This window comes from Nannobrachium achirus (genome assembly GCF_963921795.1).
Source record: "Nannobrachium achirus genome assembly, chromosome: 9".
NCBI classification, from domain to species: domain Eukaryota; kingdom Metazoa; phylum Chordata; class Actinopteri; order Myctophiformes; family Myctophidae; genus Nannobrachium; species Nannobrachium achirus.
The window spans coordinates 37,028,072-37,052,500 of NC_137818.1; the positions used below are offsets into that span (position 1 = coordinate 37,028,072).

Sequence of the window (24,429 nt, forward strand, 5' to 3'; positions counted from 1 at the left end):
TTGTCATTTGCAGGTGACTCCCGTGGCGGGACCTCCAGAGGGTGGGACACTGGTGACCATCCATGGCATGAACCTGGGCCTGGCCTTCGCTGACATGGTGGGGAACGTGGAGGTGGCCGGGGTGAGGTGTACCCCTGTAGAGGATGGCTACATCATCGCCGAACAGTAAGTCACAAACAAGGCCAACACTCACTAAAATCCTCTGCATTTGTCCCTCTGCAATGTGCATCACATTCTCATGTTGTCATTTTAAAAACTGCTGTTGCTCATATTCTGAATAAATAAATAATACAAATTCTGGGTAAATTCGTAATAATTACTTTAAACTTGGATTAATCATTTAATCCGTAGTTTAATTTCTAATAATTATAGTAATTCCACCAGGGCTTTGTGAAATAAGTGGAAAATAAATGCTGCCTGTGCATATTTTTCCTATTAGGCAATTATCGCAACATACAGTAGAGTAAAACAGCCCAGTTGGCTGGCCCTCTCAGTGTGAACATTTGAAAAGTGATTGGAGAATTATGGGGAAAAGCGATTCCGCACGCATCCTTACCCGTATGCATCTAGCCCTGGGGTTTAGACGTAATACACTCAGGGGCCAAACAGCGCTAACAAAGTGGATTCCATGCGCAGTCACAGAGCGGGTGGTTCTCCGCCATCCGCCATCCACCATCTCTTCTATCTTAATGAAGACTGGAGCCAGTCCAGACCGTCTGGCCCTGACATTGTTGTTTTCCCCCTGCAGCACGCTAACCCAGGCCTCTCGCCGTAGCTCCGCTAGTGACTAACAATCCCACAACAGCTGTGTGTGTTTACTTGTGTTTACTTCCCTAATTGTCCCACACTGTGCATACATCACGGTAAAGCCTGTCCCGTTCACCCTGAACTAATGGAATGTGGCCCGCACTTCATCATAAACCCGCCCTGTCTACCCCGTGGCTAGTTACACAGACACAGGCCCCCAGTCAGACACCCCCAGCACCTTATGGTTGTTTAACCTGGGCAGGAGGACGGAAGCCTCTGAAAGGGGGGGTTGCGGACCGACTGCCAGGATCCCTGTATCCCTGAAATACGTTCTGGGCTGTGGCTTTAGCTGGCGCTGCAGATGAGCAAGCACATGAAGCGAGTGTTGTGTCATTCCTAGTGGCTGGCTACAACACGCCAGCAAGGTGGGAGCCTGCAGGGAGAGGACAAGTAGTTGTGCAGGTTGAGAGTTCAAATGTGCAGTAGCACTGTGACACAGGGCTGCTGACACCCATGCACATACACATCGATACAATCTCTTTCTCTCTCTCTCTCTCTCTCTCATACACACACACACACATGCACGCACGCACGCACGCGCACACGCACACGCACACACACACACACACACACACACACACACTAAGGCTATCATAGTCATGGTTCTCAGAGGAGCTGTTAACCTTAATTCTTTTGCTGGCCTACTTCTGCCCTCAGCAAAAGAACAGCTCAGTGCTGCCACACGATCATTGCTTTCCCTTTGACACTTTCTGCAGCTGATGCATTACAGACGTGCACATCTATCCATGTACTGTAACACACCCACACATACACATGCACGCACGCATGCGCACACATTCCCCCTTGGGATAATAAAGGTATCTATCTATCTATCTATCTATCTACGCGCGCGCGCACACACACACACACACACACACACACACACACACACACACACACACACACACACACACACACACACACACACACACACACACACACACACACACACACACTCAACACTCTCTCTTCATCGGTGCACCATGACTCTATTGACAGTTAGATCAATGATTTGAAATACATTTTATGGTTTTTTTTTGTAAGTTGCAGGATAAAAGTAACACAGCCCTATATAAATAAGCATGCCCCATCTATAACAGTGATGGCAGGTGTGTCTCTGCTACCATGCTGCTTACTTTGACTGGGAAGCTGTAATTGAAATGCGCAATGTGCCACTGGCCGTAGGCAGCAATTTGTCCACAGTAACAGCATTTTAAATCAGTTGGGACAATGGCAGTGAATTCATTTACTGTAGATCACAAAAGAATGTTTTAACTATTAGAAGAATTACAATCAGAAACATTGCAGTGGAATTATTCAAATTAACCGCATGAAACCACCTCCTAGTTTATCGTCACTGTCGGGCAGAAACCTTGTATCTCCAAGTTTCAAATCAATGTGTATGTTTTTTCGTTAAGTAAAGCCCTACTTCACCATACAGGACTGTCGCACAAAACTACTGAGTGCGAGGCGTTGTGTGCTTGTAGATCGTCTATTTTCACTATTTTAAATCCTTTTTAAAATGATAAATACAAAACTAACGGTTTTGGACATACAAGGTTTCCACCCGACAACAACGTTACGTTTAAAGGGAAATCTGTAAAGTAGTGTGGCAGTGGGGGAACAGAAACAAGCGAGCCCCTTTTATGAGAGAGAAATATGAGTCCTATATCCGTTGGTAAGTCCTCCCAGAGCCTCTCTATTGCAGCGAGTCCACCTGAGAGTGCGCTCCCAAAGTAATTGTGATTCAGGAGATCAGCACTCTCTAGAAACAATGATATGCACCTCCACCACCACCACCACCCTCCCGGTCCCCAGTCAGTGTCTGCCTGCCTCTCTAGTGCTTTGATTGCTTCTGGTTCTTTATTACTCGCCAGCAGTTGTCCGATCAATAGATGTCCCCTGTTTTATTATGGCGTTTGATCTGACCACCTGCAGCGCCCGGCAACACCTGATCGCGCGCTATGATAAACCTCCATCGACCTCGTGGTTGGGTCAGGAGGGCCGTGTCTGCTGTGTGATTTACATTCAGCGCCGTGAGAACCCGTCCCTGGTTCCTGGTGGGAAACGTACTGCATTTGGTGCGGGGTGGAGTGACAGAGATGAAAAGCATAAAAAGAAAAAAAAGTATTTTAAGTTGTAAAGGAGTCAATACCAAAGAACAGAACCCCCAGAGCAGATTACTCGCTCTGATAACTTTCTGCACACCATGTACAGCTCAATTTCAACTCAAGTATCCTAAAACATTTTGTGGGTGACTTTTGAGGTGAAAGAAGTATTTTGGTTTCTATGTATCCATGCTGTCCCCTCAAATGTAGACCAAGCACAGCTCACGGTTCTACATGCAACTGTTTCTGATCGCGGATGACTCGGCTCTCCTTGTCTCGGACAGGGACATATTGCAGGTTGAAAATACCCTTCGCTCTGAACTAGATAGGATCTGCACCACCAAATCATAACCTCAGCAAGGTTGATAACTTCACAATCAAAGTGGGTGACAATGTATTAACACGAAAAAACCAAATTATCTACTTGAGTTGCATTCTAGAGGCTAATGATTCCAGTGAAAAAATGACTACAAAAATAATCAAAAAAATCTACCAACAAACTCATTTTTACAGAGGATCGCCCGCTGGTCAATAACAATACACAGAAGAGTACACTCATTCAGCCCCACTTTGACTTTGGAGTCCACAAATGGCATCGCAACGCCTGAAATGCCCCAAAAACAAGGCTCCAAACAGCCCAAAACAAACGAATTAGGGTCCTGCTTAACCTTCCTTCTCAGGGTCACGTTACCGCTAATCACTTGAAGCGTGTGGTGTCTCACAGTAGATGACAGAGTACAGCATCTTGCAATGGGCCTGGTGTACAAGATACACTACACCCCTAAGATACCCATGTACCTGACAAAATACTTCCAAAACGTCAAGGATATCCACAATTACAACACCAGAGGCAGCTCCACAAATCCTGTTCAGCCCAGATTCGGCTCAAACAAAGGGTCAAATTTGTTCTCCTGCTATGCCGCTAAAATGTGGAACTCCCTACCGAAGGCCTTAAAGGAGTGTAAATCCTACCTTCCTTTAAAACCGCTCTGAAAAGCCACTTACAGGTGGCTGCTACTCAAAACTGGTAACAGAAAACGTAGCCTAACCTTACCTCACCCTGACCTTTCTAATGTAAATACCATTTATTTTTGCATTGTGTTTTTATGACAGTTTTTCTAAGCTAAAAAGCTTTTTTGAGGTGTCGATCCTTTTAGTTGACCTTGTACCCGTGAACTGTACTGTCGTGAAACTGTACCTTTTCCTATGCAAACTTCTAATAAAGTCTTCAATCAATCAATATGATTGGACAGGGAAGCCATGTTTTGGAGAAATTGCTCTGTTGTGACCGTTCTCCCTATATGGTGATTTGTCTCTTTCTAGGATAGTGTGTGAGATGGAAGCAGCTCCTTCTGACAGCAGCAGGCCCGGTCCCGTCCAGCTGTGTGTCGGAGAGTGCCGTCCAGAGCTGAAGACTCGTTCATCGCAACTCTACTCCTTCGTGGTATGACTGCAAAACTCTCTGAATCAATCTTAATTCAACATGTACTGTCGTAGATGTTGTGTGTATACTGTAACTATTTTAGTTCGACTCCCAGTCCAGTTTAGCATCCAATAATGTTAAATTAAAGGATAAACAAAGAACAACATCAGTATTAAATTAAGAGTGATTTTCCCCATCCCTGGCAGGCATTGCACTGCAGCGCACTGCTCAACAAAGAATGATCTTGGTGTATTTGTTGTCATGCCGACAGACTGGCTAATTAACTACCTGCTGTGTGTGTGTGTGTGTGTGTGTGTGTGTGTGTGTGTGTGTGTGTGTGTGTGTGTGTGTGTGTGTGTGTGTGTGTGTGTGTGTGTGTGTGTGTGTGTGTGTGTGTGTGTGTGTGTGTGTGTGTGTGTGTGTGCGCGCGCGTGCGTGTGCGCGCGCGCGCCTGTGCGTGCGTGCGAGGCACTGACTTTACATTTTGGTAATAATATTTTCTCTTCAAAAAACATTCAAGGTTTAGATGTGTCTTCACTAATGGCTTATGCTCAGGGTTTCTCTTTTCAGCTGTTTGCCTTCATGCTGCAGTGTGCTGAAGCTAAATGACATGTCTTTTGTTTGGGATTTTTTAAGTGTTCTGATGCATAGTGTGGCAGATAAATGTACAGTTTCCAGCACTATACCCCATTAACGTAAATAGTTGCTTTATGGATGGCAAAAGGAAAACTATACTTAACTTCCTAGAAGCTCATTGTTTCCTTAAATTAAACAATGGATAGCACTTCTCTCAGAAAGACCGTAATAGGTTCTGCAGAGTGGACAGTGGAGAATGGAAATGGCAGTTCAAAAGGTACCATACAGGTGCTTATGGGCTCTAGTGGTCGACATAGAAAGAGAGAGAAAGAGAAAGACAGGCAGACAGACACAGGGTACACAGCAGGGAACACACACCCTAGTCTCTGCCATCCTCACTATAGCCTGCAGCTAACTGATAATCTACTCTTCACTTCCAGTCTCTCACACCTTCACAATTAGCACTCTCTCAACAATTAACAGCAGCTGGTAATTACTGGGCTCGTTGGAAACACCCCAAATTCTCACACTCCCTCATACTGTACTTTCACCTAGAAACTTAATTTAAACGTTAAAACATTCAGCTTGTTTGGGATCTTTTAATACATTCATAATAGTCCTTGTGCCTAGTGACTAGTATATGAGGGATTGAATTTAGGAGTCTCTAGGAGTGCCCGTTGGGCAGATCTTTATGCCCATATATGGTGTTCCATGTTGGAGTGCCCATTGGGCAGATCTTTATGACCATATATGGTGTTCCGTGTCCAGGCCAGTCTGTGATGTCCAGTCATCTCCAAATTTGGGCATTGTTTCAGCATGTAGCTGTTACCATGGCGGCCACGCATGCGCAGTAAAGACAGCGGTATCAGTGATGTCAGTTATCTCCAAATATGGGCACTGTTTAGTATCAGTGATGGTGCATGATGATCATGCAGGTTCCGGACAGACATTCGGTAAATTAAAAAGTTAGATATGATATATATATATATATATATATATATTATATATATATATATATATATATATATATATTTAAATATATAATGGGAGTAAATAGGAGTGTTTGTTCCACCTATTTTGTGCCCTTCATTATCTAGTCTTAATTCAAACTTTAAAATGTTCAGCAACTTTTGGAATCCCCGTATCACCATATTTAGTGGATTGATCGTATGTTTGTTGGTACCACACTTAGTTCTCTGAGGCTACAAAGGTTACTCTGACAACAACCACAACAAGTATTGCATAAACAGGTGGGGCGTTCATTCCCAACATGCATTGTTCCCAAACTGCACTGGGTTGGTACACAAAATAAATGGTACAGCAGGTCCTCTGACAACAGGTACAACGGGTGATGCATAACCGGGTGGGATATACATTCCCAACTTGTATGTTCCCAATTTACATCATTCACGACATCATTCACGACAAATGCGAGTGGCGTAGTATTTATAATTGTCTGGATGGCACTTTATGCTTTTAAAAGAACATTCAACTCAAATGCTATTTCTACTAAACATAGTTTCTTTACAGCTGTTTTCAAAGAACCCTGTTACCCAAACATTTTCCCCAAGAATGTTTTTTGGTTACTGAATGTTGTTGTTGTTTTGGCTCCCTCAGATTGTGCAGGGAGGTCTATTCCCTCAGAGCATACCTTCATGACCTGCACTCCAATTCCTTCAAATCGTAGACCCTCCAAAAAAAAGAAAAAGAAGGAAAAAAATGTATAATGCACAAAAACACTTTTGCCAGAAACAAAACGGACATCCTGTGTCGCCATCTTCTTTGGCCAACAAAAGAGGAGCCCTTGCCAACAGGGCTGTGCAAATGCGTGTGTGTATGCGTGTGGTGCACGTGCAAATGTTTATGTGTGTGCTGTGCGTTTGTATTATGTGTATGGGTAAGTGTATGGGTGCGCATGCATACATGTGTGCACTTTGAGGCTGTTTCATCTGTGTGTCTCGGGTCGACTGCCTGTCTGTTTGGATATTTCCCCATCTGTCTGTCTCTGGGCGTGACTGGAGCTCTGATGGAGCCTTGCCTGCTGTTGTAAACACTAGTTATTTTCAGACTGTCTTTAAAACACAGCTCAGCAATGCACAGAGGGAAGGATCTCACAGAGACTGTAAGAGCTTGCTGGTTTTACTCTCTCTCTCTCTCTCTCTCTCTCTCTCTCTCTCTCTCTCTCTCTCTCTCTCTCTCTCTCTCTCTCTCTCTCTCTCTCTCTCTCTTCATTCGTGCTGGACTCCACTGCCAGTGGCGTGCATATGAATGACTGCTATTTGCTGTGGCTCTGTGATAGTGGAATGGGGCTTCACGAGAAAAATGTTCACCATCAAATCCTCACTGTTAATTTTTACAGAGAATACATTTACACTGAGGATTTTACAGTTTAATATGGCGAGTGCGACAGATGGATGAAATATATTGATTTTGTTTTCTCTCTCTCTCTCTCTCTCTCTCTCTCTCTCTTTCTCTCTCTCGCTCTCTCTCTCTCTGTCTGTCTGTCTGTCTGTCTCTCATCCAGATGCCATCAGTCACAGGTCTGTCCCCTAGCAGAGGGCCGGAGTCAGGTGGTACCAAGGTAACAATAATGGGGGAGAACCTTGGTGCCGGCAGCAGCGTCAATGTCTTGTTTGGGAACCAAACATGCGAGTTCTATGGGTGAGACTCTACTCTGCTTACCACAAGGGAAAAACCTAGAACTTTAATGTGTAAAATGTGTAACTTAATGCTTGTAATGTTTCCTGTTCCATAATTTAAATGAACAATCACTTTGGCAACAGGTGAAGATCGGAGCATGTTGCACTAGTAGGTCAGCAATGCTATAGTATCAACAGTAAGGTTAAGGGTTTGATCTTTTTGACCAGACAGGCTTTGACATGCCAAAACTGCACTCGTATTGTGACACTTGGGCAGGTACCTGTGACGTCCACGTGCCAATGCCACCTTTTGCATGAACAACAAGGCAGGCATACCGACAGCAGCAGCCTTGAGCCGTAGACTCATTGCCATCTGAATTACATGCAGTTATAAGCTACTGTATTTTGAATTTGCACGGTCAGTGTCCACGTGCAGTCGACAACCGCCACATTCCGTTGTCGTCAACATGGCACGCAAAAGGTAGTAATACTGTATGTGGTTCCCAAATGGTGTGCCTTTGGATTTGGTAGAGAAATGAGAATAGCGTTCAGTATTTTTTCTCTGTGAAATGCTTTTGTAATTTTTTTAGTGTCATCACTGATAGAAATAAGTAATAGGGTAAGAATGGCGACTTCCACTTCCACGTCCCCAGATAATGGCTATTTTATATGTTACGTAAGAAGCTATATTTCCCAGCTTCCCCTTTCTGTCCTTCTCTCTCTTTTTTCCTGCGCTTTTCTCTTCCTGGCATTAGCGTGAGACCTCCCTGGGGGAGACTTTCTCTCTTATTTTCATTCTTCCACTCTCTCTCTCTCTCTCTCTCTCTCTCTCTCTCTCTCTCTCCTCATTCTGTCGTAAACTTGTGTAAATCTTAATAAGGTTTTGATGACCTCCCACATCAGAAACCCTCTAATAATAGCTCCCAGAAACCTGCAGCACTCACAGACCTCTCTTCTCAAATCCCTCCTGCTCTCACCCTCTGTTCTACCCACACATCCCTTCTTCCGTCTTCCTTCCTCCTCCTTTCCTCCCTTCCTTCCTTCCTTCCTCCCCCCCCATATCCCTCTTCCTTCTCCCAGGTATCTATTTAAAGCCATGCTGCGGTAGTTTGATTGTAAATGCTGTAAGGTTGAGGAGTCAAGCCAGCTTTAATGAGATATGGGCTAATTACTGGCTTGTGCTTCCTCCACTGCGTTCCTGGCAGTGGAGGGTGAGGAGGGGGGCTAATGCAGGCATGCCGCTGCTAATGAACTGGGACGGATTCATGGGGGGTGGGCAGGTATACGGCCATGGCGAGGGAGGGAGACGGCATGACCGAGGTATAGAGGCGCTCAAGTGTGTGCTTGTGTGTGTGTGTCTATCGGCTGTATGACTTTTTGTACCTTTTGTACTGTATTGTGAATAATTCCAACCCCCCTGTGTGTGTGTGTGTGTGTGTGTGTGTGTGTGTGTGTGTGTGTGTGTGTGTGTGTGTGTGTGTGTGTGTGTGTGTGTGTGTGTGTGTGTGTGTGTGTGTGTGTGTGTGTGTGTGCGTGCGTGCGTGCGTGCGTGCGTGCGTGTGTGTGTGCGCGCGTGTGTGTGTGTGTGCACGCACGCACGCGCGTGCGTGCGTGCAGGCATGCATGCCATGCATTCATGTTTTTATATTTGGCAGCCTAGGCACATACCCACAGACTGGTTGTTAGAGGGTTTCAACTTCAACTTGGGATGCCCAAAAAGGAGGCAAAAAGGCTGGCAGGGTATTGTGCTGTCTCTGCTATAATTGGCACACTGTATGGCGGAGACGCTGTGACTTATACCCATAGAGTACCGAGGGACATGCTTATTGTATCACGAAGACATATGCCATGATTTTGTGATTGTAACCTTAACTGTGTCCTTGTATGCTCTCTTTTATGTGGACATGAATACATTGTTAAAATGTGTATTCGTGTGTGTGTGTGTTTCTGTCCATCCGTGCGTCCATGTAGACGGACCATGACGGAGATCGTGTGCTACTCCGCCCCCTCCCTGTCGGGGGTGGGCCAGGTCCAGATCACTGTGAGCGTGGACCGCGCCCAAGTCAAGGAGAGTCTGATGTTTGAGTACATTGAAGATCCCACCGTTCAGCGCATTGAACCAGATTGGAGCATCGCCAGGTAACTGCAGAGTACTACAGCAGTGGTTCTCAACCTTTTCAGGCCGGGACCCCCCAAATAATCATATTTTACGTGGGAACCCCCCCCCTGATGAGCACTAAGAGTAGAGGCATTACATTTTGTATAACACGGTTCTATTGTGAAAATAGCAGATCTACATGCTCACGCGTTGTGAGCATGTAGATCGTCTATTTTCACAATTATTTGACAATTTGGTCAATGTCTAATTAAAAGTCCTTAAATTGTCACTTTAGAAATGTGCAGATATCGTCTATACACATCAACTTTATGTTGGTTTGTTTATACTGTTGAGTGAGAAAACAATGTTGCACATTAAGTTAAACATCTGGGGACCCCCCCAAAATAATTTGGGGTCCCGACCCACAGGTTGAGAACCACTGTACTAACAGTATAGTATGGTACCTCTACCTCCCTTCTGCAGCATGCCATAGGGTTTTGTTCTTTTCTTACCCATATATCCCCATCAATAAATCCACTTCTAACACTCAGACGAGGTTTCTTTTTCAGCTCTTATCCAGAGCTGTTGTAGAGCCAGCCAATCCAGCGGTAATAAGAAGACATGGGTCAATAGCACACCTTCAATTACTGTTCGCCTCTCTTCCAATTAGTGGGAGTCTGATAGAAACGCCACAGGCGGCAGGATTGGACAGGTTGGGTACTGTGGAGACTGTTCTGGGCAGCTCATGAGAAAACAAGTGATTTTACTGTGATTGTTCAGCATGGAGTACGGTGTGTTTGGCAGATGGATACATCACACGCTGTCGCGAAAAGAAAAAAAAAAGCTAGAGCTGACGGAGATGAATAAATAAAGATGTATAAAGCCGGAGTTCTACTTTCATGTATTTGCACACAGGCGTCATGCGGCAAAAATAACAGATCTACAAGCTCACAACGTGTTGTAGCGTGATGTGTTGTGAGATTGTAGATTTTCAATTTTACTGTTTGCGACACCAGTGCACAGCCGAGTATAAATCAGAAGTAGGTCCACAGAAGGAGAGAGTACTGTAGGTCTTTGAAGAGAGGAAAAGTGCAGCTCTGGGGCTCTCCACTTAGACAAACCACAAAACAGAGGCAGAGGGTCGAAGTCTGTAAGCTGTTCCCATAAAAACCACAGAAAACGCACAAATAGAAATCAAAATGTACAGGTCAGCATTAGTCTCCACTCCCAAGTAGTGCAGCCCCTATCCGCATTAACCCACAAATGGGTCCGATGCACACACACACACACATCTGACAATTATTCTGAATGCTCTGTGCGTCTTGTCTATAGTTGTGCTGCCACAATCCCACAATGCCTGTCCTCTTTCTTCACAATGCCGCCTTGACCAACACGACAGCAGCAAAGAAAGGGCCCGGACAGCTGCAGGGAGCGCCCCACAAGCCAGCAGTCTCCCTCCATTGTTTGTGTACCTTGTTTTGTACTGCGGTTTCTATCAACCCCTACATACTAACTATGCACGCCTGAGCCTCTGTTGGTATTTCAAAGATTTGCGTGTGCTGTTTGATTGTACAGCTATTGAAGTCAGTTAGAAAGCATCTCTAATCATTCCCTGCGCCAAAGCTTATTATCTTCAGAAAGAAACCTGGCAGAGAAGCCATTTTGAGCACCTTATTTTCTGCTGATGGTGAAACTTTCCAGAGAGGGCTGTTTAGGGCAGAATCGTCTCTTGTTGTTTTTCCTCTTCTTTTTCCTTTGACTCATTGTCCTTGGAAACATTTCTGCTTGATAACTTTAGATAGTTTACAAAGGCAGATGTCAAGATGTAAGCGAAAGAGAAAGAAACATTAGTTACCGGTAGCCCTTCTCTTGTTTAACTACTGTACATGAACCCTAGCGTCACTTATCTTGGGGTGAACCCTGGGCAGAAATAGCAGATCTATAAGCTCACGACGCGTCGCAAGCCGATGCAATTTGAGCTTGTAGATCTGCAAGTGTCGTCAAATGCAGTGGCCTAGGCTAGTATAATAGGCCCCAGGGGGACTCCGGTCAACAAAAGTATATCCACAAGTTTCCCCGGGGGTTTACTGGAGACTATCAGGACCAAACTTCCGGGTTTAACAGCAGACATACAAGCTCACGTCGCGTCGCAGATGCAACCCGTTGTGAGCTTGTAAATCGGCGGCGGAACCTCGATGCAGACGTTTGCGCAATGCACTATGGGGCGTTGGAAACTCGTGGATAGGGTTCTTAATACGTGACTCTGTTTTGATTTAGCGGCCACACACCCCTGGTGGTGATCGGGACCAACCTGGACGTGGTGCAGGAGCCCAGGATCCGGGTGAAGTACGGTGGACGAGAGACTTACTCCAACGTAAGTAGCACTCGTCATTACTGCAAGCCTTTTGCTTTTACTGTGTAAACACAGAGAGCCTACAGCACATCCAGAATACACCCACTAAGTCATGTAATGTCCACTAACCAGGCTCTACTTGACTGACTAAATACCACTCCATAAGCATGACTGAACACCACTCCATAAGCATGCTGAGCGACATTTAGCTTGGTTAAAATCCTCCTATCTCACCTCACTCCGTCCCCCAACGCCTCCAGCCCTGTGACGCCGTCCCCCAACGTCCCCTCGAAACCCGGCTCTCTTAAACGGTCCAACGAGCATCTGCATAATGCAGCTGGATGGGAGTGTGGTGGACGGCGCTCGTTGTTTAATTAAGAGTTTTTTACTTCAGCGCCCCTTACTTTCTGCAGGCTAGATCTCAGCTCTCTCTCTCTCTCTCTCTCTCTCTCTCTCTCTCTCTCTCTCTCTCTCTCTCTCCCTCCCTCCTCCTGTCACTCAGCTCAGCCCTGTTATGTGACTGTCAGAGTAGTCACCCTGAATGTGCAGAAAGGCCTCCTCACAGGGGGAGTTTTACAATATAATGACTCCTGATTGAGGGAGCGTGGCCGAGGAGGACGGTAGAGGGTTCGAGGCGGGGGAATCGGGGTGGGAGGTGAGGAGAAGGGAATGTGGGCTTTAGGGCTGGTAGTGGTGATGGTGGGGTGGTGGTGGGGGGGTGATGTGCATGTGTGGGGGCAGAGGGGGGGGGGGGCTCCTAATGGGTTTCAATGGAAGATTAACTGCTGTCAGAAGTCTGTGGTCAGCATAAAGAGTCCTGTATAATGAAAAGCCCAGGCCGGGGGAAATCGTTACAAATTGCATTTGCGCTCCTGTCCTGGGGGTCCGTGTTTAATTAAGGGAATGGGATTCCTTGTCTGGGGGTCTGGGTGAGGGTGGGGGGGCAGACGGGTTGTACGAAAGACAAGAGGAATGGAAGTATCGGGAGAGAGAGAATAAAAGTGACAGAGAGAGAGAGAGAGAGAGAGAGAGAGAGAGAGAGAGAGAGAGAGAGAGAGCGAGGGAGAGTGTATAAGAAAGTACTATATCGGTGGACATTGTAGTAATGTATGCTGTAACAGCGCTGTTGGTATTCACATCACTCGTCATTTTCACAAATGCTTTCTGTACTATGAAGTTAGGGATGCTGAGATGCATATTACACAGATTACACACTGAGGCCTGTGCTGACACGCAAAACGTACACTTTAGAAACTCAGTGCAGGTTTGCACTCACGCTGACACGCGCACGCACACACACACACACACACACACACACACACACACACACACACACACACACACACACACACACACACACACACACACACACACAGACACGCACGCACGCACGCACGCACGCACGCACACACACACACACACACACACACACACACACACACACACACACACACACACACACACACACACACACACACGCTCCCTTTTGAATTACCTTCTTTATGCAGTACTACCTCAATCACATGCCTCGCTTGTAGAATCTCTGAACACATTAAATCCCAACAAGCTCCACAACCCCCCCCGCCTTTCCAACTTTCCATATCTTACATTAGTAGTCAGAAAATAGGCCTCAAGTGTTTAATCTGCTCAGTGACTGTTCCTGTACCAACATTCGTTACTCTGGCCCTGGGCTTCAGCATGTATCCATGTGAGGACACAGTTTCCTTAAAAGAACTCTTTTGTGAGGATTCCTTTATTGGATCTATTGGAACTCCAATCCATGGATTTTCCACTGCAATTTAAATTGCAGTGGAAAATCCATGGATTGGAGTAAGTAGAAATTCCTCGAGAGCTAACTGAAGCTGGATGTGAGTTATTGATGCTGTTGGGCAGAAACTGTACTGTACAGTATGTCCAAAACCATAACCTTTAAGGAAATGTTGAAAAGAACCTGTGTTCCAATTGATCCCATGTATTATTGAGTCATTTATCTTGTTAATACTTTTCTTTGGTTAAGTATTTATAAAAACCCATAGACAGACTTATCCACTTCCAACCTGGAATTATTTTGGGCATGTCATTTTTTTAAAGAAAAAAAAAGATGATATGTCACTGTAGCTATACAGTATCTATAGCAGATATATTTGTATTTATTTATTTATATATCAACATGGGCAGGTGCTGTGACGTCCACATTGTCAGACTCACCCATCTCAGTGGCTAGCAAAAGAAGTAGCTATCTTTGAGTAGCACCCAGCAAGAATGATTTATTTGTATTAGATACTAAGGTTATAAAAATGACCCATCACTCCATCCCGTCCGCCCCTGCTATACCTCCTTTGTCACTGGGGGAAGGCAAACATCCAAGGCAGACTACAGTAATCAGGGCCCGGCTGCCTGTCAAGCAGACCTTCAAAGCATCACCTGCCTCTGACTAAATTGCCTTTCTCCTTCTCCCTCCCTCTTGCATCACCTGCGAAGATACACAAAGGGACCCGGGGGGGGGGGGGTGGCTTTCGGGGAGACGGGAGACAATTTTCTTCACGACATGCTCTGTGCCTGTCACCGGATTCACAATTGAAACATTAATCATCAGTCTGATTAAAGTTGAATTTCTTTATTTCTTTTTTTCTTTTTTGGCAGTCAGCCCCGGAACAACCCCTCCTACCCCCCCAACCCCCACCAATCTTGGCAGGGATTTTGTCTGCCACATTTACTCCGCCATTAAGACGTCAGGGGGGGGGGGCTCATGTCACGAGCGGCCGCCTCGTGAAAGAACGCAGAGGCTCGGGGCGTTGGGTGTATCGGGGGGGAATGGAGGGGTGCGAGGTCCCTTTTCCCTCCTTTCGTGCAGAGACATCCCTTCATCCCCTGAGAGCTTTGATAACGGTTGCTCGGGGGACATATACAGCACAGCCTCTATCTACGTGATGATGGCACTGTATATCTATATGTTGTTGTCACGCGTCTCATTATCGGCATCAGGAGTGGCTTCTGGAACATCATACAGTAACATTCTGAGTGTTCATTTCACTCTGAGAGAGTAAGAATAAACCCCTGCGGGTCCATCTTACCTCCTGTTGAGTGGCGTCCGGTCTCCAGGTTTATTTCCTCTTGCATAATATCCATTTCCGGCGGTCTGTGTTGCAGCCATTACGTGTTATGGGCATCATTCAGCAGACGAAGCAGCGTTCAACTGGTTCACGTTAAGTGTGAGATTATTTTTCTTCACCACCGTGTTCAGTATTCGAGGAGATACGCTGAAAAGCATGGGAAGCACTCGCACATTTCAGACACTGCGGTGGGAAACTCTCTACTACAATGTGGCATTGAGCTCATATGGAAGGATCAGCATTGGTGTTGAACTTGTAGACATAATGCCAGGGCTAGCAGTTGGTCGGAACAGCAGGCATGCAGGAAACCCAGCTACAGTGTAGGAGTACTTATACAAGATCAGCCAATGACTGACCTTTGACTCCGTGACCCTTCATACGTAGCGCTCCTACGCAAAGCCCATGTCTCATCCCCTCATCTTCATTCTGTTATCTCCCTCTCCCTCTCCCTCTCCCTCTCCCTCTCCCTCTCTTCTGTCTCTCTGTCTCTTTCCTTCTCTCTCTCACCACTACCCTGGCCAAAGACCTCTGAGTGGTTGAGTGGGCAGCAGCACAGTGGATCGTCATAATGAATTCAGCTAGAGGGGTTGGAGCGTTTGTACCTTACAATAGCATGGGTCCATCCAAGTCTAGATAAAGAAGACAGGATAGGGCATGATTCCAATTATTTTCTCTATCTGTTGACCTTAAGTCACTTTATCATTGCAGATAGCACTACAGCTCCGTTCTCTACATAGCCCAAAGGAACAGCTGTACTGCTGTGCTGTGTTGGCTGGTGCACAATTTGTGTTTATTTTTATAATCGATCTGCCTGAGATAGAGGACTTGGGGTCGCTTTGCAGGAATACATAATTATTTTTGTTTATCCTTATTGCGATGTCATCACCGTGCAACTAGTGTGTCGTTCAGTTGTTAAGTTGCTTGAGGAAAAATACATGGGAGCATTATTTATAAATACGATAAACGCAAATTGAATTTCTCAATGTTTTTCTCTTGTTTTCTTTTTTCTGGCATTTCTATGCTTGATTTGATAATTTTATTTGGTCCCGAGGGAAATTTGTCTTGGACATGCAGGCTGCTACATAACATACAATAAGACAAACAGAGAGAAAGAAAATTAAAAAGAATAGTGCAAAGCACCCAGTGCTGACATACAGTTCAAGTGCGTACACTACATTTCATTACGCTACATTATAGTCACCACACCCCACTAATGGCCTGAGTTTAACAGAGTAACGGATATAGGAATAAATGAGTATTTGTATCTATTCAGATGTCTTTTCTTGTTTTTCACTGGGACTCTGTAACAAAGCTTAGAGAGACAGGAAACCAAGGGCAAAGAGAGGAGAGACATGTGAGACAAGAGTTGAGAGACATGTGAGACAAGAGTTGGAGTCGGATTCAAACTCTGCTTCTCATGGTGCACTAACCAGCTGAGCCACTCCACAGTAAAATCCTAATGTTAATCATCCATTTGTAAGTCTGCGTGTGTACAAAAGATTCGGTCACATTTGTTTACCATGAGAAATGTCACAGCTTGTCCGTGTAGACGTGTACAAATTTTTCTATGGGCAAACCCATAGACCGTAAAAATGTGTCATCATGATGTCGTCATGCTCTGATGTCACTGTGATGTTACACTAACAGAATCCCTTTTATATCCATATATGGAGTTCCCTGATGTCATCAATATTAATGATGCCCTGTTAGAGACATCCCTGTGGTGCAAGGGGGAACAAATCCCTTTCATGCTCATATATGGAGATCCCTGATGTCCACATCACTGTGGCGAGGTCACTTGTCACCCTGAGGCGTCTTACACTCCCCAGGGGTACTCGGTTGGTGCAGTGACCCCCCGGCTCCACCGGGCGCGTCGAGCGTCGCGTCAACGTCAACGCTGGGAACGCTCCCGTTTTAGTCAATGAAGGGTGCTCCACTGCCGACGTCAACGTCCGCGTCGGATGCTCAAATTCGCCCCGGTTCATTTTTTGACGCCGTCCGACGCCGGCATGACGCCGTCATTTTGGTGGAGCCCTAGCTTTATACAGTACCTATCTATCTATCTATTGGGGAGAAAAAGGGGTGAAAAATCATTGTTGTCGGTAATTGAACCCACATACCTGCTGTTCCACCAATAACCACAATAGCTCCATTTATCCATAACTATGTATTCATTGCTTGCTTGCTTGCTATGCATGCTTCTGATTTACACTCACCTCACACAACACTGCAACACACGACCACCAACATCCTAACATGATGAGCTGCTTTATTGTTTGACACGATTCAGTAAAGGAAGGGATTTGTTTGAGGAAGAGAGAGAGAGAGAGAGAGATGGAGAGAGAGAGAGAGAGAGAGAGAGAGAGAGAGAGAGATGGAGAGAGAGAGAGAGAGAGAGAGAGAGAGAGAGAGAGAGAGAGATGGATAGAGAAACAGAGTGTTGATTGAGGACCGTGGTAAAACGGGAGAAACACACACGCACGCACGCACACACACACACACACACACACACACACACACACACACACACACACACACACACACACACACATGCACACACGCACACACACACACACACGCACACACACACACACACACACACACACACACACACACACACACATGCACACACATAGAGCAGATGGTAGTCAGAGCTGCAGTTGATTTGCAAATGTCTTCGCCATTCCAAACATGACAGGCATGGAGGATGCTGCCGCAGCATCTGGGATTGTCTGGTGTTACATGTCCCTGTTCCAACAGCGGGATAACAGGCCATATCAGAACTTGAGGTTTCTCTCTCAAATGCAATCAGCCGTTTATTCCCATCTGCTGATCAGGGGAAGAGAGCTTATTAAAAATGATGGCTAAAGAAGTAGGCACATGTACATACAGTACCTGTTTCACACTTACTGCTGTTGCTGCTCCAACACCTGAAATTCCCGATGGGGATCAAGACAGGTTTATTTTATCTTAGCTTACCTAAGAGAAGGAAGCTGGAAATTGACAAAAGCATTTTTGACAAGTTCAGGTTACATTGACATCCTGCGTGCATGCAACCGGATTTCTTAAGGCACACTACACATTTTAAATGGGCAAATATACAGCAGTGATCACATGTAATGCATGGATTCTACACACACACACGCACATGCACATGTTTTGTACACGATTACTTCCCTACCAAAGAATCCCCCACCCAACTTCTCCACTCATTCAGTGAGAGTTGCCATCAATCTGCTGGGCTTGGCTCTGGGAGCAGGTCTACTAACAGGTATATATATAGGAGGTGTGCTGGTCGGCACCGTGCGGCTGCTTTGATGCTGTTTACCTCTAATTAAGTTACATCCCCAGAGAGAGAGAGAGAGCTGGGAGGGAGAGAAGAGGTAGAGATACTGCAACTCTGCCGGGGCGGCGATCAATCCTCCCCCCCCCCCCCCCCCCTCTTCTATCCGTTTAGAGCTGCTTCTCTGAGGACTGGGGGCGGATGGATGGGAGTCTGGCCTCTCTGCTCCAAAACAATAACAAAAACACTATTCCCTATTTAAAATAGCAGATCCACAAACTTACAGCACATCACGCCTCATTGTACACTTGTAGATTGGCTATTTTCAGTGCGCGACACTCACACACAATCCAATGAAAATTGCCTAGAGGGTGGGTGGTCGGGCAGGTGGGCGGACTGCCGGTATACGTCACAAATGTAACATGCGGAATTTGACAGGTGCACCATTTCTCTTATCCGCACCAAACTTATCAGTGGTCTACCGTGACAATAGTCACCCCGGGGGCCACAGGCACACCGTTGCTCCAATCCATCAGCATGGCAGCTTCCCCGTTCACTTCCATTCTATGGGAGAAGCGGGTTTTGCTTTGCGGTTGGAATTCCTCCTAGCCTTTTGTTCAACTGAAAGCAGTTTATCCTCTGATTTTTATGGACCTGGGCTTCCTCCTCTATAAAGTCAGCTTTAATGACAGCCCAGTAAAACCATTGTTCTCCTTTCCCCTCCTGTGAGGAAAGGAGGGCTTTAACATGCACATTATTGGCAGTGCTGCACGCTTGGCGGTGCAGGGTTTACGCCGGTGCCGATGCGCATTAAGAAACAGCACACCCCAGGGTTGTAATAACCAGGACTTGAGAGGGTAGCACTGACTGGGTGTTTAGTTTAGAAGCGGACGGAAAAGAGGAGCGCCATCCGAAGCAACCGTGACGTCTAAGCCCCTCCCGCTCGACTGGCTCGCGTTTCATGTTTCATTTCGGGGTGCTTAGGTCGGCAGACCGTGTTGCACTGAGTGCATCCCCAGAAGCATCTTAAAACCTGGATTTTCTCTTTAGCATGTTCCCTCTCTCTCTCTCCCTCCCTCTCATAAATTATTTTCTTCTCACTTTCTTATCCCTCTTTTTCACCATCTCTGTCTCTCTGTGTCTCCTCCTTCTGCCAGGTGTGCAAAGTGCTCAACACCACCAGTATGAGTTGCTTGGCTCCGGCCCTGATGGCAGAGTACCACCCAGGATTAGACACGGTCAAGCATGCCGATGAGTTTGGTTTCATCTTCAACAACGTGCAGGCCCTGCTGATCTTCAACAACACCAACTTCCTGTACTACCCCAACCCCTACTTTGAGCCCCTAAACACCAACGGTGTCCTGGAGCAGAAACCAGGCTCGCCCATCATTCTCAAGGTACCGGTACATTATTTTTTAACTTGTTTTTTTAACCAAAAAAAGAAAAGAAAACGTTTCAGGGATCCTCTTGTCTAATTCATTGTAGTGTGGGGAGAAAAAGCTTGTAATGAAATAATGGCTGTTAAAAGATTAATACTGTTGCTAAGTATACCATACATATTGGGGAGGTGGGGATATCCTTGAGATTGTTCAAAATATGCTAGTTTTCCAGAGCTGAAAAAAGACTGGTCCAATTCTTTAATCCAGAGGATCATTCACTGGGTAATAATAGTGATGTCATTATCTTTGATCACAGTGGGGGATCGTACTATGGACACAGCTGTGCCACAACACAGGGTTCCAATTTCAAGTCTGTTTAGGCGTGACATATTGTCTTTGTAGGAGCAGATTCCCTGAGCTGCGCGCGCGCGTGTGTGTATGTGTGTGTGTGTGTGTGTGTGTGTGTGTGTGTGTGTGTGTGTGTGTGTGTGTGTGTGTGTGTACTGTATATCCGAAGCTTACCCCCTACTCTGCCTGCCCCCCATCTTTGTGTGCCCACAGGGCAGAAACCTGGTCCCCCCAGCATCCGGGGGAAAGCTCAACTACACAGTGTTGATAGGAGAGACCCCCTGCACTGTCACTGTGTCTGAAAGCCAGCTGCTGTGTGAGCCACCCAACCTCACCGGACAATACAAAGTCATGGTTAGTCTCTGTCTGTCTGTCTGTCTGTCTGTCTGTCTGTCTGTCTGTCTCCTGTCAGTCTGCTTCCCCCCCCCCCTTTACTTTCTTTTGCGGTGTGATTGTTTTGATAGTTTTGAAAGTTTAATTCATTCATTCACTTCTCTGTTTGACATTTGCAATATCTGTTCTGCCTTTCTGCTTGTCTGTCTGTCTGTCTATCTCTCCCTCCTTCGCTCACTATCCATCCATACATACTGTATGTATTTGTGATTTCCTTCTCTGTAGCGTTTGACCTGTAAACTCCATTATTTCTTCCACTCTCATCATTGCTCATTCACTCGAAGGTGGGGGGGGGGGGGGGGGGGGGTCAAAAGCGTAGCAGCGTGACTCTACTCCAGCTGTCAGGGTTCAGTAAAAATCCACGGCAATTATTTCTCGTTCCTAGCTCACTTATTGAGTGCATGCCCCTGACCCACAACTTGGTCAACAGCGATGTGTAGGCGGCTATACTGTATGTGTTTGCACACTGAGTCATTTTCAGTGCATTCGTAAATAATGTATACAATACATTGGAAGTCTTTGTTTGTGTCATCATTGTTATACATTTCTAGCAATGGGAAGAATCACATTGTGATTTTGTTTGGATTGTACGTGTGTGCGCGTGTGTGATGTTATTGTGGTTGATGAAGTCCATAGAAGTGTCTGTATTAGAAATAGCCTGCACTTTTGACCCTAACCTTGGTTAACTTTCGTAACAAAGGTGGGGCTACAGGTGCAGACTATTTGTTTTTATATTTGGCAGCCTAGGCACATACCCACAGACCGGTTGTTAGAGGGTTTCAACAACTTGGGATGCCCAAAAAGGAGGCAACAAGGCTGGCAAAGAATTGCGCTGTGTCTGCTATATTTGTCAGCCGCTACATATGGCGGAGACGCTGTTACTTATACCCATACTGAGTACTGAGTGACATGCTTTTTGTATCATGAAGACCTGCACCCTATAATATGTTGTCCTTGTATGCTATGTGTGTGTTCAGGTTCAAGTGGGTGGTCTCCATGTGTCTCCGGGTGCGGTCCACATCCTGTCTGACAGTCTGCTCACCCTGCCGGCCATCGTCAGCATCGCCGCCGGCGGAGGCCTCCTCCTCATCATCGTCATCCTCGTCCTCATCGCCTACAAGCGCAAGTCGCGTGAGAACGACCTCACCCTCAAGCGCCTGCAGATGCAGATGGACAACCTGGAGTCGCGAGTCGCCCTGGAGTGCAAGGAAGGTCAGTGTGGCATGCGGCACCAGAGGACCACTTAAACTCTGTATACTTACCTGACTGAGGTCCCGCAAGGGGCTATACTAGGTCCACTGCTTTTTTCCTTCGACACCAAATCTCCTGTGCGAAAATAGTTAATCTACAACAGGGTTCCTCAATTAGTTTTCCCCAAGGGCCGAATTATGTCTAGGGTACCAAGCCGAGGACCACAACATTGCAGGGGGCGACGGCGGCGTTCCCGCTACTCCAGCGACTGCGACAGTTCAGATATCGTCGTTGTCGGGTGAAAATCTTGTATGTCCAAAACTGTAGGTTCCGTACGGAACCATTGTTTACTTAGATATGGAAGGATGACCTCCCACTTGGGTAATGACGCCCCCTGGCGATCATTCAGAGAAACTACTTCAGCTCCCGTACTAACGTAGGTAGGAAGGGCCTGTCACTCAAACCGGAGTGACCCGCCTCCAGGCTATATAAACCCCCGGAGGCGGAAGTAACATCCTCTTAATACCACTCTCTGCCACATTCAGTGAAACAGAGGGGCATTACGTGGGAGGTCATCCTTCCATATCTAAGTAAACAATGGTTCCGTACGGAACCTACCGTTTACTGTCAATATTCCAGGATGACCTCCCACTTGGGATTCTTAAACTCCCCTCTAAGCCACAACCTACTCTCATACCCCCACACACCCCTCATACGGGTGAGCACAGCCCAAACGGGCGTGACCCATCACCCAGAAGGTCCCAGGCCCACCGGACCTGGGTGTGAAGGCATGAGAAAATAAAGAGAGACCCTGACAGACCGAAGTCCGCCTCATTCAACTAAATGAAAAGGACAAGTCCGCCTTATAAGTAAGACACACTATATAAGGAAAACACAGGGTCCCCCCAAAGTACCCCAGGTGGCTACATGCCCACCTGTGGGAGGGGAAGATCCGACTCCTCTATGACGTAGAGGAGGCAACTGCACCCAGAACCGAATGCGCTAGCGAAGAGGATTCGATATCCAGGTGATAGTAGGCTGCAAAGGTAGAAGGCGAAGACCAATTCGCCGAAACACAAATCTCCTGAACGGAGACTCCCTTTGCCAGTGCCCACGAAGTAGCCACACCTCTAGTGCTATGGGCTTTAAGTGCCGCCGGCACTTCCACACCCGCACTAGAGTAAGCCAGCCTAATAGCATCCACAATCCACCTCGAAAGAGTGGGTCTAGACACCGGCTTTCTGACAAGAACATTGCCCATTTCTACAAAGAGCTGAGAAGAAGCTCTAGAACCAGCAGTCCTGTCACAGTAGGCCTTCAATGCCCTGACAGGACAAAGGCAATTCAGCCGTTCATCCTCCACCGAGACAAACGGAGGAGGATGAAAAGCCAGAAGAACAACAGGCTCCTTAGGAACCACCATGTTCTTAGGAACAAACTTAAGATGAGGCTTGAGCAACACCTTGAGATCATTGTTCATAAACTGCATGCACTCCGCAGACACCGAGAGAGCTTGCAGGTCACCAACTCTTTTAGCCGTGGCCAAAGCCAGCAAAAGAGCCGTCTTGAAACTCAAAAGTTTCAAAGGCATCCCTACAAGCGGCTCAAAGGGAGCCCGACATAGGCCCCCTAGAACCACCTGCAGATCCCAAACTGGGAACAAAGACCTAGTCACCGGCCTCAAACGTTCAACTCCTTGCATGAACTTGATGACCTCCGGGACTTTAGAAGGTGCCTTGCCCGCCACCCCCAGGTGACAGGCATTAATAGCCGCCAAATACCCCCTAAGGGTAGAAAATGCTAGACCACTTCTCAAGCGGTTCTGCATAAATTCCAGAATTTCCTGGGCTGACGCCACATGAGCCACCACAGGTGGAACACGCGACTCACACCAGTCCTCAAAGGCATTCCACCTTCCATCATAAGACGCCCTCGTAGAGGGCGCCTTAGCACTCTGAATGGTATCAACCACTTCAGAAGAAAAACCGGCTGCCAGCAGGTTTAACCTTTCACGTGCCAAACCCACAGGTCTAGGACCTGCAGGTCTTGGTGGAAGATCTCCCCCCTGGCCTGACTCAACAGGTCCCTGCCCTGAGGCAGCTGCCAACCCGGTTCGCAAAGGAGAGGGGCGATCGCCGATCTCCACGTGCCCTTGTAGGGAGCCACCAGGAGCATCTCCAGACCGAACCTCCTGACTCTCTCCAGAGTGGGTCGGATTAAGTCGAAGGGGGGAAACGCGTACAGTAGACCTCTCGGCCACGTGTGCGCTAAGGCGTCCAACCCCAAGGGAGGACTGCCCTTCACCGCGAAGAACAACGGACACTTCGTATTCTCCGCTGACGCAAACAGGTCCGCCACTGGCTGACCAAACTTGCGAAAAATCTGGCTCACCACCCTGGGGTGGAGAGACCAATCCTCGTAGCGAGGACCTCCCCTGGACAGGAGATCTGCTCCGCTGTTGAGGAGACCTGGGACGTGTGAGGCCCTGATCGACTTGAGGCGCGACAAGCACCAAACCGTCAATTCTCGAGCCAGACGGTCCAGTGGCAACGACGACAGGCCCCCCTGTTTGTTGACATAAAACATGGCCGTCGTATTGTCTGTCCTGACCAGGACGTGACAATGCAAAATCCAAGGCTCGAAATGCTTGAGCGCCAGGAGTATAGCCATCAACTCCAAATAGTTGATGTGACGACCCCTCATCTCCAGAGGCCAAAG

The 24,429-nt window shown here is 46.8% G+C and overlaps 1 protein-coding gene across 1 annotated transcript in view; it reads left to right on the forward strand.

Annotated features, from left to right (window-relative positions):
- The window catches only part of plxna2 (plexin A2), a 281,673-nt gene that overhangs the window by 196,095 nt on the left and 61,149 nt on the right, over positions 1-24,429 (forward strand). The window contains exons 13-20 of the mRNA XM_080732455.1: positions 14-165; positions 4,239-4,359; positions 7,439-7,575; positions 9,525-9,692; positions 11,929-12,025; positions 19,558-19,797; positions 20,341-20,481; positions 21,498-21,732. Coding sequence (XP_080588581.1) covers positions 14-165; positions 4,239-4,359; positions 7,439-7,575; positions 9,525-9,692; positions 11,929-12,025; positions 19,558-19,797; positions 20,341-20,481; positions 21,498-21,732 — 1,291 coding nt within the window. The remainder of the gene's footprint in view (positions 1-13; positions 166-4,238; positions 4,360-7,438; positions 7,576-9,524; positions 9,693-11,928; positions 12,026-19,557; positions 19,798-20,340; positions 20,482-21,497; positions 21,733-24,429) is intronic.